We start from the raw sequence: 19,564 nt of genomic DNA on the forward strand, positions 1-19,564 counted from the left end.
TTTAATGTTGAATTAACAAATATAGCACTATTGCAATTTGAAGGCCTTAGTAAGGAATGCTGTTTTTTTTTATTTGATGTGATTGTAGCTCTACGTTGAAGGGCGCTTGCGAGTTTTTAAATCTTTCAAATTGTTGACAGTAGAATACCATTTAAAAGTTTGGTTTAGAAAGATGTTACTTTTGGCTGTTTGGGGGCACATCTGAGCCATGTACCACACGCAGGCACGTTCGCTTTTGTGCCGAAAATGAACCGGCCTTTCGATGCCTTCCAAAGTTGGTTTTTACCTTGCTTGTTTCCAGTTGTCTTCTAAAATAAATTTACTGAGTTTACTCAATATTGTTCTTGATTCACATCTCATAATATCCCAAGAGTAAGTAACGATGTTTGACTTTATCTCACCAGGGCATCTTGTCGGATCTCTTCCCCGGCTGTGTCCTCCCGGAGCACGACTACGGCACCTTGCAGACCTTCATCGTTCAAGCCTTGATAGATAAGGGCCTACAACCCGAGGACTGTATCGTCAAGAAAGTCATCCAGTTATACGAGACGATGATTGTACGTCATGGCGTCATGTTGGTGGGGCCGACCGGTGGTGGAAAGACGACCACGTATGAGGTAGGTTACCCAGACTGCGTAGCTTTTGAGGACTTATTTTATAGATCTTCTAGGCACAGAAATTTAGAATAAAAGCACCGACAAGTTTGGTCTGGCGAATACAGGTTACTGCTTGTCAAATGTACAGTGGAACGCCGCTATAACGAACATCGTGGGATCCACAGAAATTGTTCATAACAGCGATTGTACAGTGTAGCGATTTGAAGCTGCCGGTGCTCCAGTACTCACTTTTTAATAAACAACGCCCTTCAGAACTTCACCCTGCATGCCCTGGTAGTTACTGAAAGACGACTTTGAACATGTGCCAACTATTGAATTATGTAGTTACACATTTTTTAGCTTACTACAGCAATGGGTGGCTTTCCCCTTCTATTCGATGGGGAAATAATAGCCACGTGTCGCTCTTCTGCTGACATTACCCAAATTTTGGGTACAGCGGTGTTTGGTATAATGACTTTCCACTTAATGTATTCATTCATACATATTCATTATTTCCAAAATGCTACCCAAAAAAACAGTATAGGAGGCGGTCCTTGGCCCATAATTGCATTTTATTACATTGTATTTACTCCTCACCCGACAGTGCTTGGGCAGTTTGGGGCAGTACAAGGAGTAACAGGCAGGGCACTTTGGGGCGGTATTGGGAGTAGTAGATTCAATAAATAATATTCAATATTATTCTATTTTCCAGATTTTGCAGCAAGCTTTAACTGAGCTTCACAAGGCTGGCGAGGACAGCCCATACTACCAGCCAGTTAAGACCTACGTATTGAACCCCAAGGCCGTGTCCATGGGCGAGCTGTACGGAGAGGTCAACAAACTGACCTTGGAATGGCAAGATGGGTTGATGGCTACCATCGTCCGTGTTACCTCAGCCGTAAGTCAATTTATACAAATTTCCATTTTTCAAAAAAAAAAATTGCATCTGTAAAACCTTTTGTTACAAAGTATCACGCTTATATATATATTCCTGAGTGCCCTTGTGCGAATGCAGTTATAACGATAAACGGTTGCCTCTTAAGCTGTGTGTGAATGACTTGGCTAGGGCTAGCAGTAGCACACGTGGCTATGGGAAGTGGCTTCAGTGGCTTCCCATAGCCGCATGTGTAGTCGCAAGCCATAGCCGTGTTATTCTGATGCCTTACTCTACTGCTTACATGCTAGCTTCATTCGACTATCGATTTAGAGCTACAAATGCTGTAATGGTATATTTTTACCTACATGGCAAGCCACACAGAAGAAAAGAGTTCAAAATTTCCTTTGCATTTTTTTTCTACACACATTTTTTTAATCCATTTATTAGTGTGTAAACCTCTTTAAGGAAATCCTTGGTGCCTTGTTGCACTCCGAATACCAACAAAAGAAAATTAACTCTGAAGAATTTTTCTGGTCAGGAGCATAACCGAAGTGTAAAAAATCCACAACTGTGCAAGTGCCCAATGACAAATTCTTTGCACTTCAACTTTCAAGAGGTATCAAGAGCTATGTAGATTAATAGTGGCTGGGCTCTACCTTCTTCAATCCCACAAAATCCTCCACTGTGCAGGAACCATGCGGCACACTCTTTGTACCTACCAAGTTTCAGGTGCATCAAGCCCCATGCAAAGTAATAGTAGCTGAACTCTACCTTTCTCAATCCTACAAAATCCTCCACTTTGCAGGCACCCAATGTCACACTCTTTGTACCTACCAAGTTTCAAGGTGCATTAAGCCCATGTACAGAATAGTGGCTAAACTCTACATTTCTAAATCCTACAAAATCCTCCACTGTTCAGGAACCCAATGGCACACTCTTTGTACCTACCAAGTTTCAAGGTGCATCAAGCCCCATGTAAAGTAATAGTGGCTAAACTCTACCTTCCTCAATCCTACAAAATCTTTCAACACCTCCCGTATAAATGTTGAAAACCTGGGAGGGCATGGATTATAAAAAAACTTGACAATTTTGTTCTGAAGGAAACTACCGACGACCACAAGTGGATCATATGCGACGGTCCCGTCGACGCTCTGTGGATCGAGAACATGAACACCGTACTTGACGACAACAAGATGTTGTGCCTGGCCAACAGTGAACGTATCAAGCTGTCCAATTCCATCCACATGGTCTTTGAGGTCCAGGATCTGGCCGTGGCCTCCCCGGCTACCGTCAGCAGGTATGACCCAAGAATTCTACCTCAGAATGCAGGGATAAAAGTTAGAAAATCCTTGGCGTCAGGTATCCGTGGTATCAGGAATTCATTTCATTTCCAGAATCTTTGAGAAATGAAGTTATCATTTGGATGGGGGTGGGCAGGACTCAAACACATAACTGCGGTAGGTCTGGTGTTGAGGTGAAGACGATACTTTGTGCCTTGTGTGCTTGAACCAGTTCTCTCACTCAATGTGTTTCGCATATATGGACCTCTTATGAGTGGTCACGACGCGCCGTCTTTTGACCCCTCTCATAGATAGCCTTTTTCGTAGGTAAATTACAAATGCATGTTTAACGCCATCAGGTGTGAGTACGCGCAGTGTGCTAAAAGTGTTCTAAATATGCGCAAAATTTCTTCAAAATACAGCACAGCTGATGTGCGTCATGAAAATTTGATGCCCAAAATTCCAATGCACTTGGCAAACTGTAGGAAGTGATGCATTTGAGAGAGACCTATTGTGTATGTACAGTCTATCAAAGAACATAAAATCCGTAGTCCAAAAATGAGCTGAGTTCTGCGATCTCTGTCTTAAATTTTTGCTTCTTTTATTCCGTTTTTCCCAGATGCGGTATGGTGTACATCGATCCCGGTGAGCTGAAATGGATGCCTTACGTCCAGACCTGGATCACCCAATTCAAGGGAAAAGTCAAGGAGGAGACCTTCAACTACATCCTGGAGTTGTTTCAGACTTACGTTGAGGACGGACTGAAGTTTGTCACTAAGAAATGCATCCAGGCCATCAACCAGGTAGGCGCTAGGTTTTCATCTAGAAAAGGGACAGTAGTGTTAAGAAGTTGTGATTGAAGTTGAATAACTGTGTCATTTGGGTCATTCCTTTTATAAATTGATAGCAATAAATGATGTTGTTCACACAAGAAGAGACTGTTCTTGAGTAAACTACATTAACACATTGGCGTTTTTAGTTTGTTACGTGTTTTGGTAAGTCTTAACATGCAACAAAGAACAGACAGACTGAAGCATGTGTTTAATATTGAAGGCAGATGAAATTTGAAGCTGTTTCAATAATTAATATTTCAAACATGATAAAGATTGTAAATTTGAAATGTAATTTTCTTAAAAAAATTAAGCCAGTGAGTTTTTTTAAATAATTTGTCTGGGTCACAGTACATGCTGTGTTCTTTGGAATTCGGCAAGAATCCATCATATGTAATGCGATCAAGCTAAATGAGTCATTTGTTGGGAATTTTTATTTTATTTGGAGATGCAGGCCAAAATAGGGCCACTTCATCACATCACTTCATCATATCTCTTGGTGTTCCAACTTCCATAATTTTTGAACTAAAGATGGTATCAGCATGCGGTTTTCACAGCATTAATGCTGAGATTGTGCTCTTTTCAAATCTGTAATAAAAAAAATTGACCAGGGTCGACAAACAACTCATGTAGCCTGATCGTATCATATGCATAATTATACAGAGAGATAAATGAAACACAAGTTGTGTTAGGACAGAATAAAGTGGAATCATTACTTCTACATTTTGCATAAACAACAACAGGCATTTCCAGTCTGATATCTTATGTCCAATTTCTTATGGTGTCTATTTCCTCCGCCCCCTCTTAGGTTGACATCAGCAAGGTCAACACCCTCTGCTGCCTCCTAGAAGCCCTCGTCTTCAAGGGAAGCATTGACCTCAAGATGGAGACCAACCGTCTCCACTCCTTGATCTGCACCACCTTCGTCTTCTGCTATCTGTGGTCGATCGGTGGGAACCTAGTCGAGGGCTGCTGGGATCTGTTCGACACCTTCGTCAGAAACCAGTTTGAGGACAACGGAGACGCTAAGGTAAAGACAAGTGTTGAAGCGAGGTATTTGTAGTGGATCACAAGAATTTCAATGTTAAGTCTGGTCACAAGTACATCACAAGTTTGGTCACAAGTACATCACAAGTCCGGTCACAAGTACATCACAAGTCAATCACAAGTCTGGTCACAAGTCAATCACAAGTCTGGTCAGATGTAAATCACAAGTCTGGTCACAAGTCAATCACAAGTACATCACAAGTCTGGTCACAAGTACATCATAAGGCTAGTCACAAGTAAATCACAAGTCTGGTCACAAGTACATCACAAGTCTGGTCACAAGTACATCACAAGTGCTGTCACAAGTACATCACAAGGCAGGTCACAAGTACATCACAAGTCTGGTCACAAGTACATCACAAGTCTGGTCACAAGTACATCACAAGTCCGGTCACAAGTACATCACAAGTCAATCACATGTCTGGTCACAAGTTAATCACAAGTCTGATCAGATGTAAATCACAAGTCCGGTCACAAGTCAATCACAAGTACATCACAAGTCTGGTCACAAGTAATTCACAAGGCTGGTCACAAGTACATCACAAGTCTGGTCACAAGTACATCACAAGTCTGTTCACAAGTAACAGGGTATGAACAAAGACAAAGGTATACTTTTGTCACAGTTCATTTGGAAAGCTTGAGATTTAATTTGGGATTGGACAACTTTTTATTGATGTGTGATGGACTTGTGATAATTTGTGATCTGTCAAAAGTACAACAGCACCAGCAAACCAAAAAAAAAACTGCATCTAAAAGATTTTACAAACTTCTTCAAATATCTACTCTCAAACATGCCAAGCCTGAAATCACATTTCGTTCCCTGGTAACCGTACCTTCCGCAGCTGAATACCAGCGGTGACCTGTGGAGCTGCTACATTGACTTTGACACCAAGCGCATGGACATGTGGGAGAAGATTATCCCCACCTTCAAGTACGACCCGGAGCAGCCGTTCTTTGACATGCTGGTACCCACCATGGACACCGTGCGTTTTGGCTACCTCATGGAGAAACTACTGAGTGTGAACCGGTCGGTGCTGTTCACCGGTACTACAGGCGTAGGAAAGGTTAGTGAAATATCTCTCTTCATGTTATTGCAGTGTCATTTGTGTATTAACCCTTTGGTCACTGAAACGCCTAGAACCACCCATTCTCAAATTTGTATCCTTGTGGAGACATTCCTTTGTTCTCGTGTAGTAAAGTGTTCAATTTTTAAAGTGAAGTTTCAAAATGCTCTTATTTTAACCAGAATTAGTTTCCTTGGCTGAAATTTGGACTTAATATCCCTTTTCTAAAACTCTTCCATTTGCGACAGATCAACCCACCTTGGAAATTCCTAGTTTTTGAGTAAAACCCATATATCTATTTCGTGAAAACCTTGTGGAGACCTATTCATCTATAGAAATTGCCCTGTGGAGACCTTTACAATGTTTTGTTCCCTATTGTGTGTGAGTCTCCACAAGGATACGAATTTGTGGTCACCCTGCCTACTACTGTAGTGCGTAGTGGGCGAGCTGAAGTCTTATTGTTTATGCTAAAGCTGTGGCAAATTACGTTGCTATTGTCAGAGGTGCCCTCACCCTCCCTACCAACAATGGAACCACCCCCTGCAACAAACCCAGGTGCCAACTTTGCCAGCACATAGACTCCAACACCAGCATTATTGGACCTAACAATGCCACATATACCATCAAAGGCTCATTCAGTTGCACCTCGAGCAAAGTGATTTATGCCATCACTTGCCAACTATGCCCTCCAGCTGTACACATTGGACAAACTGAACAGACACTAAGACAACGCATGAATAACCACAAGTTTGACATCAGGAATAAAAACACAGAGAAACCTGTTGCTGAACATTTGAATCTCCCTGGTCACAATTTAAGCCAGTTAAGAGTTGTGTACTCCAACAAAGGGTATTCAAAACTAGGATGGACAGAGAAGCAGCAGAACAAAGGATCATCCTTACACTGGACTGTGTTGGCAGAGGGCTGAATAGAGATCGTGGCTTGTTGTCACACTACAGCACTGACTTGTTACCATCCTTTGTTTAGATTGCACTGGACTGTATATAAACCTTGGTTGAAGTTGTTTTTCTTCATTGCATCTGATGAAGTAGTTGTTGCTACAAAAGCCTATGCACACATTTTTCTTTAGCTAGTCATTAAAGTGCTACAATCGTTTTTTTTACTGTTGCTATTGTTGACAGTAACACATGTGTCTATGGGAAGTGGCTGTGGCTGTGGCTGTGGCTGTGGCTGCTTTCAAAGGCTCACCTGTAATTGCAAGCCGTAGCCAAAGAGATGCACGTTCCTGGGGCTGTTACATTGACTGCTCTTAATATGAAAGGTTTTATCATAACCCCGGGTCAAATATCAAGGCTATGTTTACCCTAAATGAACAGCTTCACTCTGTACAGCAGAAACATTCGTAGAAAAAGGGTTGTTTATTTCTGAAGTATGCAGGGACTTTTGAGGGTGTTTTTGCATGGTAGATCCAGCAACAAAAGTTTCTTAGGGCTAGTACAAAAATTCTCTGTCGGTACTAAATACCCAGAATTGTGATCACGAAACGCATAATTCATAAACTTTTCCTCGGATCAACTGATTATTGCTCTTTGTTAAATTGCCATGTCTGCCATTAAAAATTGAAAAAAAATATTGCACAAAGTCTTTTGAAGTCTTGGAAATTCCCTCTTTTTTTGTGTGTGGCCTGACTGTTACATGCCTCGGTACTGGAATCAGCAGAACAGATTTTCAAGAAAAAATGACTTTAGAAAAGAAAAAAAAACAGTCGCAAAATCCATGTTCTTCTTTTCCTCTATACTTCCAGTCTGTGATTGCGAGGGGATTGTTGGATGGTATCAGCGAGAAGGTAAACTACGTCCCTGTCTACATCAACTTCTCAGCCCAGACGACCAGCATCCGTACGCAGGAGATCATCGAGGGGAAACTGGAGAAGAAACGCAAGACCATCTTGGGTGAGTCAGACATTCTTCCCAAAATTAAATAATTCTCACTGGGTAGAGCACCCTCACAATGTTTTGGACATTGGGGGTTCATATCCCTGTTCAACCAAATCCTAATATTGATTTAAAAAAATTACTTCGTGGGTAATACTAGCCTATCTTACAATATTGTGCACTTGATAAATTACTATGAGTTTTTAGCAATTTTGAGCAATTCAGCACACAAAATATTTCTGCAGTTTAGAAATAAAAAAATTCATTAATTGCTTGGGTGACACTCGAACCTGTGACCCTCTGCTTTTGAGTGCAGAGGTCTTAACAACTGACCAACTTGTTCAGGGTCACAACATTTTACATCTTACTATAATTCCAGGAATCTCTGTCTGTCTGTCTGTCCGTCGATTATCTCCAGAACCGGGCACCGTATGAAGTTGAAAATCGGCGGGTATATTTTTCGGGACAACAGAATGTGCAGTGCAAAGTTTGAAGTTGTTTGGACCAGCGGTTCTCGCAAAAGCTGCAAACAGCAGTATTTTCTGAGGCAAACGTGGCAGTATATAGCTTAGAACATAACACCCGCACGCACTGCCGTTCTTTTCAATTGTTTACGTCATGTTTAAGCTAAAGCGCGCGTGCTCAATATGACGCAAACAATGCAAAAAGGACGGGCACGCGCACGTGCACTGCAGGGCGATACACTGTCCAGTATGGGTGAATACTAATGGATCAATGGGTGAATAGCACTGCATACCATGTTTTCGTATGTACACGGGCACATTATTTTTGCAGTCGACTGAGCGACCATTGTAGGTGGTCGAACTTCAAACTTGGCAAAAATTTTGACGTAAGTGTGCGTTCAACCTGTGAAAACAACACCATTGAATCGCGTGCGTTGTTTGCACGAGCAGTTCTCCAAAACTCTGCAAGTATGCAACCTATACCAGCGGCAAAGCAATTTGCGTTTCCCGAACATGCATATTTTAGACGGGCACTGCACTAGTTACTCTAAACACGAAATATAATCAAATGTCGGTATTCCAATTAAGTTTGAATTTTGTCCTTTTTTTCTTTAACCAAGGTGCCCCGGCCGGCAAACGTATCATCATTTTCGTTGACGATCTGAACATGCCTAAGCTGGACACCTACGGCTCCCAGCCACCCATTGAGCTTCTCAGACAGTACCAGGACTTCCGGGGGGTCTATGACCGGGAAAAACTCTTCTGGAAAGAGATTCATGTAAGTTTTGATGAAAAGACGCCGTTGTAGTCGAGGTTCTTCGGATGGATCGCAAGTCCTAACAGGTTCCCTACCAGTCCTCACAAGTTTGTCCAGTCCCAAGTCGACTCATAAGCTTTTCCTATTTTGCAACAAAAGCATTCCTCTGTTCTTGTTCATCCCCCGTTACTGGACTTGTGACTGGACTTGTGATTGACTTGCGATTTATTTTGTCTGGACTTGCGATTGACTTGTGATTGACTTGCGATTTACATGTGATTGACTTGCGATTTACATGTGACTGGACTTGCGATTGACTTGTGACAGGACTTGCGATTGACTTGTGATTGACTTGCGATTTACTTGTGACTGGACTTGCAATTTACTTGTGATTTACTTGTGACTGGACTTGCAATTTACTTGTGACTGGACTTGTGATTGACTCTTGATACATCACAATCCCTGAGACGACAATACTGAGAAAAAAAAACACTCAAAGAGGTCAGGTTGTCATAGATTATACAGATTTAATTACTTAAAACAGATATTTCCAAGATAGTACATTGGCAGCACGTGAGACTTCGAAGTATGAATTTCTTCCAAGACTAATGATTTTTTTTAAGGTGTCTCAAATGAATTTCTGGCACCATACACACATGATAAAAGACAGATGACTAACTGCAGGAAAACTGTATTCCATAAATTGGCTATGAAGTTGCAAAGTGATATACTATGTTGTGAATCCCTTCTCTTTAAACAAATTGCTCTGTGTACTTTCTTTGGCCCCAGGATGTGACATTATCGGCAGCTTGTGCTCCCCCCGGCGGTGGGCGTAACCCGGTCACCCCTCGACTCATGAGACATTTCAGTATGCTGTGTGTGCCCACTGCATCGGACCACAGCCTTAAGCATATATTCATGGTAAGTCCACGACAGGGATAAAAGGAATATGGCAAAGTAGACTGTCTTTAAGCCGTCCCATACATCATTCAAATGTTTGGGTATTATTCCCCGTATCACCCAATTTAAAACCGCCGTTCTATCCCAAATTGCTTGAGCACTTTGTGGAGTCATCAGGCAATAAAACGATGGGAAAGAGTGTTGCAACCTGACGCCACTTTTTTCTTTTACCTATCATCTCAATAAAGGTCAGTCATTGCAAAAATGATGATAAGACAAGAATCTGGGACTTAGAAACGTTTCCAATTTAGTTAGGAAATACTAAGACAATTTTCTTGATTCTCTATGGACTTTATGCACAACCGCTTAAGTGGCGTCTGCATAATACATTCTTTCCAAACAATGTACTAAAGATGCTGATGGTTTAATGTGAGGTGAATTCCACATCACGAAACATTCTTGCTCAATAATTTGTTTGTTTGTTTCTAGGCCAATTTCTGTACTTTGCAAACCCTGAAGAATCCCACATTGATTTGTTAACCCAAAAGATCCTTCCTCCCTCCCCCCACCATCTGCTTGCTACTCCCTGTACCGCCCCAAACTGTCCCACCACTCTATGGTTTCAGGAATTCATCGAGAATAAGTACAATGTAATACAATGCAGTACAGGCTCTAATGGGTAAATTTGGGTGTGTTGTTTTTTTCAGTCTATCATCAACGGATTCCTGCACGACTTCCCACCAGCCGTCAAGGGCACGGCCGAAGCCATCGTGGGCGCGGCCGTGGAGATCTACGGTCGCATGAGTACCGACCTGCTGCCAACGCCGGCCAAGTCTCACTACGTCTTCAACCTCAGAGATCTCTCCAAATGCGTGCAAGGTAAACAATTATGATTCAGTGTCGGGTACTTCCAAGTCCAAACTGGAAGTTAAAGGTGGCTAGGAACATCGGTAATTAATCGGAAAAGCACCTGTCGGAGTTGATATGAAAACACCTTGGTCAAAGTGAAGCTAGGGATGGTACCACACACCCTGTGAAATTAGTTCACCAGAAATGGTTCTGATCCAATGAAAACAGTCATTGCAGGCTGCTGTAAAAAAAAGTGTGCTTATGTATGTGTGTTAACAACGGAATTCAGTTACAGGACCCAGAATTTTGTGCATATGAGTTTTCTGTTTTCTCCAAATGTATAATATCCGCTGAGCTATTAACGTCTGCAGGTTAGTTATGTACCCTTCTTAGGATTTTGAGCAATTTTGTGGCTACAAATTTATTTATTTATTTTTGTTTTATTTAACCAGGGTAACCCAATCAGCTTTCAAAGAACTGTTCTCCCTGGAATTAAGTAAACTTAAAAACAACAAACTACAAGAAAAATAAACACAATCTAAAATAGAAGTTAAAAATTACAGTAAAACAACTTGACAAAAATACAAAGAGATTAGAAATTTTATTAGATTATAAGATAGCATAAAAAGGTGACAGGTAAATTAGAATTAATTTGAAGTAAAATAAATAGTCCCCGTCTCCCTTCCAGTACAAGCTTCTGAATGTGTTGACGTTAGCAGTTTAACAGTAGATTGCAGACAATCAATTGAAAAAAATGCAGAAGGAGCAAATGATCCAGATATTTGCATCTGAATGTCTTGACTAGAGCTGTAGTCTAGATCTTTGACAATGAGGCCATTGATGGTGATAATGATGATGATGACAATGATGATGATGACAATACTTCTGGGCAGAGGTTGAAATTGAGATATGGCCAAAAAAAATTAATGTTGGCCGTATTTTTTTTCGATTTTCAAATTTTTGCATATTTGTAATCCTGAACATGTCTAAAATATACTATAAAAGTTTGAAACCCTAATTTGAACTCTAAATATAGTATTTTTTGATGATTTGATAAGGTATATCAGTTTATAAAGAAATTACTGTTTTGTGACGTTCGTGGCCATTTTCTCCGTTTTCTACTTTTCGACACAATGAACTTCAAAATAGCATAACTCTGCCCAGGAATGACCGGTTTCAAAAATTAAACCACCTATTAAAAGGGAAAAGAACATATTTTAACAATATGCAAAAATCTCATTTTTGACCTTATGCCCAGAAAAGTCTGATTTTGACAGAACAGGTCACAATTGTGTTGATGTTTTCAAACTCGTATCCTCTTATTGTGCAGGTGTACTGCAGGCCGACCCGGGCGTGATCCGTGACGGCGTGGGCATGTTCCGTCTTTTCTGCCACGAGTGCCAGCGCGTCTTCCACGACCGTCTGATCAACCTGGAGGACAAGGCCTACTTCAACGAGATCATGGCCGAGATGGCTAGCAAGCACTTCAGTCAGAACATTGAACCGGAGACCTTTGTCAAGAAACCGATCATCTTCGGGGATTTCATGAAGATGGGTGCTGAGGAGAACGACAGATTGTATGAGGACATCATGGACTTGAATAAACTCAAGAACGTCTTGCAAGATGTGGGTAGATTTTCTTACCTTTTTTCCAATTGTCAAACGAAAAATGAACTTGCTTGGAAATTTTTTTGAATAGAGCTACTGAAAAACTCTGACCTTCCACTGATAGAGCAATACATAATCGTTGACCATAATCGACCTTGTTTTGGAGTAATCATTAACTTTCTCATTCAGTAAGGTTAATATTGCGAGTCATCTTCTTTTGTCCACAGTACCTGGACGACTGCAACTTGGCATCCTCCAAAGAGATGAAGCTGGTGTTCTTTGTGGATGCAATCCAGCATGTTGCAAGGTAGGTCAGACTACTCCTCTTTCTAAGCACTTAAAAAATGTCCGGTCAACACCTTAGGGCCCAATTCCATTCATATTCAGGAGAAGTTCCGGACCAGTTGCGAACATTGTATCGGGTATAAGTCGCAGGAGTCTGAACAACTTCCCCGCAATCTTCCCGCAATGAAGTTATCAGTTTTGTTGAGTCAAGCGGTTGCTAATGAAAATCTTCTAATGAAAAATGAGCTTCTTCCAGACAAAGTGAAATCTACCCGCAACGTGTCCAGAACTTGTCAGGATGTGAATTGAAACAGGCTCTCACTGCTGTGCTTATGAAAGTCAAATGCATGATACAAGCAGGAGATTGAAATTCAAAAAAAAAATTAGAAGAATTAAGTAAATTTAAGTATAAGGTCTAGATTTCAGTCCTCCCTGTGAAGATTTTTCTCACTAGTTCTCAGAATCACAGAGCACAAAGATGTTGCGTTGTTGAAAGGCAAATCCTTGTATTAAAATTTAGCGGTGATTACAGGGTTGTGAAATCTCAGCTTTAAAGCTGATTTCAGGTTTTTTTGTTTTGGATTTCAGATTTTTCCCTCACTTGCTGTGTACAAAAGTATAGGAGATTTCCAAAGTTCAGCTTTTTTAAAATACCTTTTCCAGCTGTTTTCAGCTATTTCTATCAGTGGTCACTCACACCCCTGTGATTACTATGGCTCAAAATGTTGACTCTAAACTCATTTGTTTGTGACAATGACAGGATTATCCGCATCATACGACAGCAGCGTGGTAACGCTCTGCTGGTAGGCGTCGGCGGGACCGGCAAGCAGTCTCTGACCAGGCTAGCCGCTCACATCTGCAACTACAAATGCTTCCAGATTGAACTGTCTCGTGGCTATGACTACTCCTCCTTCCATGATGATCTCAAGAAGCTGTACGAGTTAGCCGGTGTCCAGAACCTGAACACCGTCTTCCTGTTCACCGATACACAGGTTGGTTTCCTTTGGGAAAATGTTCCAAAGAAACACCTTTTGTAAGACATTTTAAGAGGGTAGTGTCGTATGTAAGTTAAGAAGTAATTACATCTTCTTTTTTATGATTTGGTTGTCATATTCTGTACAGAATGTATTCCCCACACAGAACAAACAAGAAAACAAAACACATAAGTAGCAAAAAGATTCTAGACTGAAAAAGTTTCAGACAAAAAAATAAATAGATAAATAAACTTTGGAGGACCAAAAACTAAAAGTTTTTAGAAAGTCTTTAATTTAACGGTTGTGGCACTTTTTGTTCTATGTAAGGAAGATCTTTGAATTGTCTTTAGCTAAAAACAACGAGGAAGCAAAACGGCAATAATGAAAGAGTAAGAAAGTCGATTTAGGCTGTTCTTTTATTTATACAATATGTTACATAAAGTTGCTTCATCATTGTTCTACTTATAAGATATTGTTTTGTATGATCCTTGGGGTTTTGGAGCGGCCGAGGTTCTCAAGGTTTTAATACACAGTTCGTACTGAGATGTTTTTTGTGTGTGTCAAAATTGTGACAAGTTAAAGCATTAGAATGAATATGAAAGATTAGATTATTTACCAATCTCACCAGATAAGTCATGATTTGCTTTGCTCTGCACCCCTAGATTGTAGTTGAGGGGTTCCTCGAGGACATCAACAACATCCTGAACTCCGGCGAGGTGCCCAACCTCTTCGAGGCGGACGAGTACGAGCGCGTCGTCATCGGTTGCCGGCCGGCCGCCAAGGAAGCGGGCATCCCCGAGGGCAACCGAGACGAGATCTTCAACTTCTTCATCAACCGTGTCCGGCAGAACCTTCACATCGTGCTGTGCATGAGCCCCGTGGGCGACGCCTTCCGCTCTCGCTGCCGCATGTTCCCTTCGTTGGTCAACTGCTGCACCATCGACTGGTTCACTGAGTGGCCGCGCGAGGCGTTGCTGTCCGTCTCTGAGACGTTCTTTGAGAACGTTGATCTGGGTGCTGAAGGCATGAAGGTATGGAAGTTAGATACTATTCCCCTTTCAATTTCCCATCTCTAAGCTGGGAATCACTGCTAACTGTACGAGAAAACAAACTTATGGTTTAGATTATTACACAGGTTAGCAAGAAATGTTGTCTTTTGTCCATGTGTTCCTAATGTAACGAAGCATCCTGTGCCTACAGGCGCTGAAATTATGTCAGAATTTGACACTGGAGTCCATTTCTCATTTTCTTTGAAATGAAATTTTCTCCCTTTTCAGAAAAAAAAATCTGACAAATTCCTGTAACTCTTTTCTCAAAATTTTGCTGTTTTTTTTCTGAAATTTGTTTCCTGATCAGACTTTCAAGTTGGTACAACTCAAGATATGTAAAATTTCTAAGGATCCTTTGCTACTTTAGATCACTGTTAACATGATAAATTTTGTATAATCAGTGGTGTTTTTTTTTTTTTAAACAGAGTTCTTTTTTACAACCATTGTGTAGCTTCCAAATTTCACCGTGCGATTGAAGATGGAATTATGGACATCATTTTGGTGATTTTCCTATATTCCTGTCGTATTTTCAGGGTAAGATTGCTGAGATGTGCGTGGAGATCCACACCAGCGTCAGCACCATGGCAGAACGTTTCTACTCCGAGCTGCGCCGCCGATACTACACCACACCCACCAGCTACCTGGAACTGATCAACTTGTATCTCTCTATGCTGTCTGAGAAGAGAAAGTGAGTCGTGCAGCATAAAAGCTGACATTTTATCTGACCTAAGGAGCTTGTTCTTATGGGTAGGGCTTGCGACCCTTCATTGGAGGGTCAGGGGTTCGAACCCTTGTGTGTCTCTTCCTCAAGGCTAGGCACTGGCATTGGCTAGGGAGTATACGCTCCGTTCACAAGTACCCCCTCACCGGCAAAGAAAATACAGTTGGGAGTGACCGACCAATGCCATCTTGCCTGACTGCAATTCATTTATTACTGCGTGTACATAGTACGAATCCCCTGGTGTACGTGCGTCCACACACAAGGAACGGTGCGCGTCAACCAGCAAAATGTCCCACCCATGGGATGTCGTTGCTAGGTAAAAGGGCGCCCTCTTTTGTCGGCGCATGGAGCCCATACTTTGTGATAGACTGACATTTCATGAAAGGGAGAAATATTTTCAGTTGTAGTTGAGATATTTGTGATGGATCGTAAGTGAATCACAAGTCCAGTCACAAGTAACAGGAGATGCATAACAACCAAGGAGTGCCTTAGTCATAGGTCATTTGAATAGCTTGTGACTTGACTTAGGACTGGATGACTTATGATGGACCTCTTAAGACTTGTGATTGACTTATGATGGACTTGTGATGATTTCTGATCAGTCTCAAGTACCTTGACCACAACATCACTCAGTCCTTTTATTCATTTAACACTGCTTTTCCTGCAACCCCCCCCCCCCCCCCAGGCAATTGGTGAATGCCCGCGACCGTGTCAAGAATGGCCTGACCAAGCTACTTGAGACCAACCAGCTGGTAGCTGACATGGAGGTCTCTCTGACGGCCCTGGAGCCGGTCTTGAAACAGAAGTCCATCGACACGGACAAGCTGATGGAGAGGCTGGCTGTGGATCAGGAGGCTGCTGATCAGGTAGGTCCGAAGGTCAAAGGTCACAGGTCGTAATGTCAGAGAGGGTAGTCTTGATTTTGATGGAGAGACTTGCGGTGTTTACCGAACTCTGGAAGTTCCTGGCTTCAACTCAAGTTTGGTTTTGTTTCTACCACAAGATTTATAAGAATCCTGCAACATTCTCACCAACAATTGGCCATATGTGACAACATTCTGTGTATCGAAAGCAGAAAATGCACCAATGTTGCATTGGAGACTGTTAATGCAGAGGACTAAAATCAAGCCGAAGCCTGGAGGCAAAGCTGGAAACAAATCCGAGGTTTCATAAACCCTAACCCTGTTGGTCAGAAAGTCAATCAGTTGAATATAACCTTTTGATACTGCTCGCAACAGGTGCGTAAAGTCGTTCTTGACGACGAGGCCACAGCCAAGGTCAAGGCGGAGGAGACCCAGGCCATCGCTGACGATGCCCAGCGGGATCTAGACGAAGCTCTACCGGCCCTGGAGTCGGCTCAGAAGGCCCTGGATGCCTTGGATAAGAATGACATCTCTGAGATCAAGGTGTTCAACAAGCCGCCGGACATGGTGTTGACTGTCATGGAGACCATCTGTATCCTTCTCGGTGTCAAGTGAGTTCCCAGTCTTGTCAGAAACATATCTTGACCCTTTTGCTTCTCATTATTTATGCTTCTCCCTTGTGCTATGAACTCTCTGCATAAACAGTAAGTGAAGCTTTGTGATTACCTGTGAGAGGAAAACATTGCTGCTTGGCACTGGTTTACGTTAGGGCTGTGCATCGGAACCGGGCACCCTAGTACCCGACCGTCAATGTCAGGAGCCGATTCCAAATTATGGGATCGGGTACCAGTAACCAACTTGACAAATTACCGAGTACCTTCTTAGACAAAGAAAAAGAAAGGTTTGAATGTCATTTGTGGATATTTAAAAAAAATGAAAACCAGGCTACATGGTAAAACAAAACATATTTCATGTTTATGGCGTTCATGAAAGTTGCATTTTACCCCGTAAAGCTGTAAGCTCACTGTAGACGCTTGTATCTTGCTGTATCGATGCACAGATGTGGTAGTATTATTGTACGGACCTTTATGAACAATCTGAACGGCAACTGCCAGGATTCAATTTTTTGGGGTTGGGTTTCTTTAACGGGTACCCGTGTTTTTTTTCTTCAGTCGGGTACCTGGTTCCCATTCTATCCGTAAATACACACCCTTAGTTTACGTGCATATGGCCTGAAGTATCTTCACCAACTTTTATTGTCTATGCATGAGCATCAGCTGTACAGTGGTTAAGCATTCTTCAAGTCCCTCTCAACTGTCTCTTTGTAACTGAGTGAGGGGGTACTTTGTGAGACCCACAGCTTTCACCATAACATAGAACTGCAACTTGCCTTTAATAGTGCTTGTAACCGTTGTGAGCCAAATTGATTTTCCCTTTGTGCACGTGTGAACAAGGAAAGCCAAACTCCATTTCGGCCAACATGTGGTTCGAACCTGTACATTATTGCCGATACAAAGAGCTTCCTTGAATCCACACATGGTATTTTCTGGGCTCTGTAACTTATACATGGAAAAGATCCTACTCTGAGCACTTTGCAATCCCCGTCACATATGCTCAAAAAATTTGTTCTGAGCTTGGATTTTTTTTGTTTCTAAATTCTATAGATTTTTTAAAAACCTGGTATTTTCATGTCATTTTCTTCTCATCAGGCCTGACTGGCCCAGTGCCAAGGGTCTTCTGAGCGACCCCAACTTCCTGAAGAGATTGATGGACTATGATAAGGACAACGTCCCGGATTCCTATCTCAAGAAGCTCAAGAAGTACATTGAGAACCCCAAGTTTGTACCAGAGGTTGTCGAGAAAACTTCAAAAGTAAGAAACTTCATTTTCAAGATGTTTTTGTGATGGTATCATTTACCTGTTTTCTGAGTTCTTTTCCTTTTTTGTGTGTTTCTGAGAACAGTTTCGCTAAATCTTTTAGTGCAATGTACTCTGTTTGTCTATAAAATTCTCCTGTTTACAGGTTCTTCTTGGAGTACAACTCAAAAACCTGAAAAAGAGATACCTACTATCACCACAAGTTTGCTTTCTCAGAGCTAAAGATTGTAAAAGTTTTCAAAGTATACTCAAAGTGCTCAAAATTACTCACAGAGTTGCCTGTTGCCTTTTTCATATTTTCATGTTTCTCGCCTCCACTGAGTCAACTCGGGGCTTGCCTAGGTAGGCTTTGGGTGTACTTGAGCTTTCAGACTAATACGCGAATCGTTTTCAACACTAGTGAGGCATAATTGTTTGTCACGTGCATGAAGCCATATCTGATGAATTTTCTATCTCTCCTATAGGCTTGCAAGTCCATGTGCATGTGGGTAAGAGCCGTGGATCTCTACTCCAAAGTGTTCCGCACCGTGGAACCCAAGAAGAAAAAGTAAGTTACACTCAAAAACCCATTATTTTTTTATAGAAACTTCTTTCTTGATACACCCTGCTGATCAATTTGTTTGAGGTTCATTTTTATTTGGCAGTCGGCCGGAATAGCCCATGAAAGACTTTTTGACTTATTTCCAGTGGGGTTCCTTGGTAGAAAATGAAGAATGAAATTACAGTTGTAGAGGTGGGAGGAAAATCTGGAATTACATTCCAAGGAAAAGCCAGGGAAACAAGTAGGGACTGAAAATCCATCCACATGTTGGCTCAGACGGGATTCGAACTAGGGTCACAGCGGTCGAAGGCAAGGAAAGTCCCACTATGTCAACCTGATCCCTCAAATAAGTCTTGCCCAAAGCACAGATCTGTAGTAAGCTTTCAATATTCCCGATGCCACTGCTTCTTTTTTTAAATCGGTCTTAAAGTTGAATGAGTTAAAGTTTTGAATGAGACATCGACTGACAAAATCGTCCCATGTTAAGTTATTGAATTATTACATCAAAATTGTGAATTATTGGCTGCCAGACAATACTTTTATTTTTTTAAAGTAGGCTGGTTCCCGCCCCACAATCAGTATTGATAACGAACGGACCGGGAGCAGATCTTTTTATTGCCGAAACGAAACACAAATTTAGAAGGTTGCAGAAACGGGGAAAAAAAGCGGGGCTTTTGGTTGAAATAAAACATGCCCGTTAAAAGTTAATTAACCACTTCGCGCCGGGCTTATTTTAGCCGAGAATTTCGAAATTTTCAGAAACGGGGAAAAAAAGAGGCTTTTGGTTGGAATAAAACATACACGTTGAAAATTTATTAACCACTTCGCGCCGGGCTTATTTTTGCCGAGAATTTCAAAATTTTCAAAAGGCAAAATTTCCCAGCCAACTTCTGATATACAGCCAAACGCCACAAATACTGATTCGCAAGAGTGATTTCAACAGTATTTGTACGATATTTCTTGCCGATACCTCCTATGTTTCAATACTCGGGGGGTGCACTGGAGCGTTAATTGTACAACAATAGGCATTGCGCAATGACCCACACAAAGGTCAGCACACGGTCCCTCTCCATAGACTTCACAGAC

General features: G+C 41.7%; 1 protein-coding gene across 3 annotated transcripts in view; it reads left to right on the plus strand.

Moving 5' to 3' along the window:
- LOC119729603 (dynein heavy chain 6, axonemal-like) overlaps positions 1–19,564 on the plus strand; it is a 75,355-nt gene that overhangs the window by 28,942 nt on the left and 26,849 nt on the right. For all 3 annotated transcript variants that reach the window (XM_038202232.1, XM_038202233.1, XM_038202235.1), the window contains exons 28-46: positions 405–617; positions 1,309–1,494; positions 2,574–2,770; positions 3,373–3,556; positions 4,392–4,613; positions 5,473–5,694; positions 7,460–7,607; positions 8,674–8,831; positions 9,600–9,731; positions 10,418–10,589; positions 11,890–12,185; positions 12,395–12,474; positions 13,213–13,444; positions 14,089–14,457; positions 15,009–15,163; positions 15,882–16,062; positions 16,435–16,670; positions 17,769–17,931; positions 18,402–18,484. In XM_038202232.1, coding sequence (XP_038058160.1) covers positions 405–617; positions 1,309–1,494; positions 2,574–2,770; positions 3,373–3,556; positions 4,392–4,613; positions 5,473–5,694; positions 7,460–7,607; positions 8,674–8,831; positions 9,600–9,731; positions 10,418–10,589; positions 11,890–12,185; positions 12,395–12,474; positions 13,213–13,444; positions 14,089–14,457; positions 15,009–15,163; positions 15,882–16,062; positions 16,435–16,670; positions 17,769–17,931; positions 18,402–18,484 — 3,629 coding nt within the window. The remainder of the gene's footprint in view (positions 1–404; positions 618–1,308; positions 1,495–2,573; positions 2,771–3,372; positions 3,557–4,391; positions 4,614–5,472; positions 5,695–7,459; positions 7,608–8,673; positions 8,832–9,599; positions 9,732–10,417; positions 10,590–11,889; positions 12,186–12,394; positions 12,475–13,212; positions 13,445–14,088; positions 14,458–15,008; positions 15,164–15,881; positions 16,063–16,434; positions 16,671–17,768; positions 17,932–18,401; positions 18,485–19,564) is intronic.

This window comes from Patiria miniata, unplaced genomic scaffold (genome assembly GCF_015706575.1).
Source record: "Patiria miniata isolate m_02_andy unplaced genomic scaffold, ASM1570657v1 HiC_scaffold_21, whole genome shotgun sequence".
NCBI classification, from domain to species: domain Eukaryota; kingdom Metazoa; phylum Echinodermata; class Asteroidea; order Valvatida; family Asterinidae; genus Patiria; species Patiria miniata.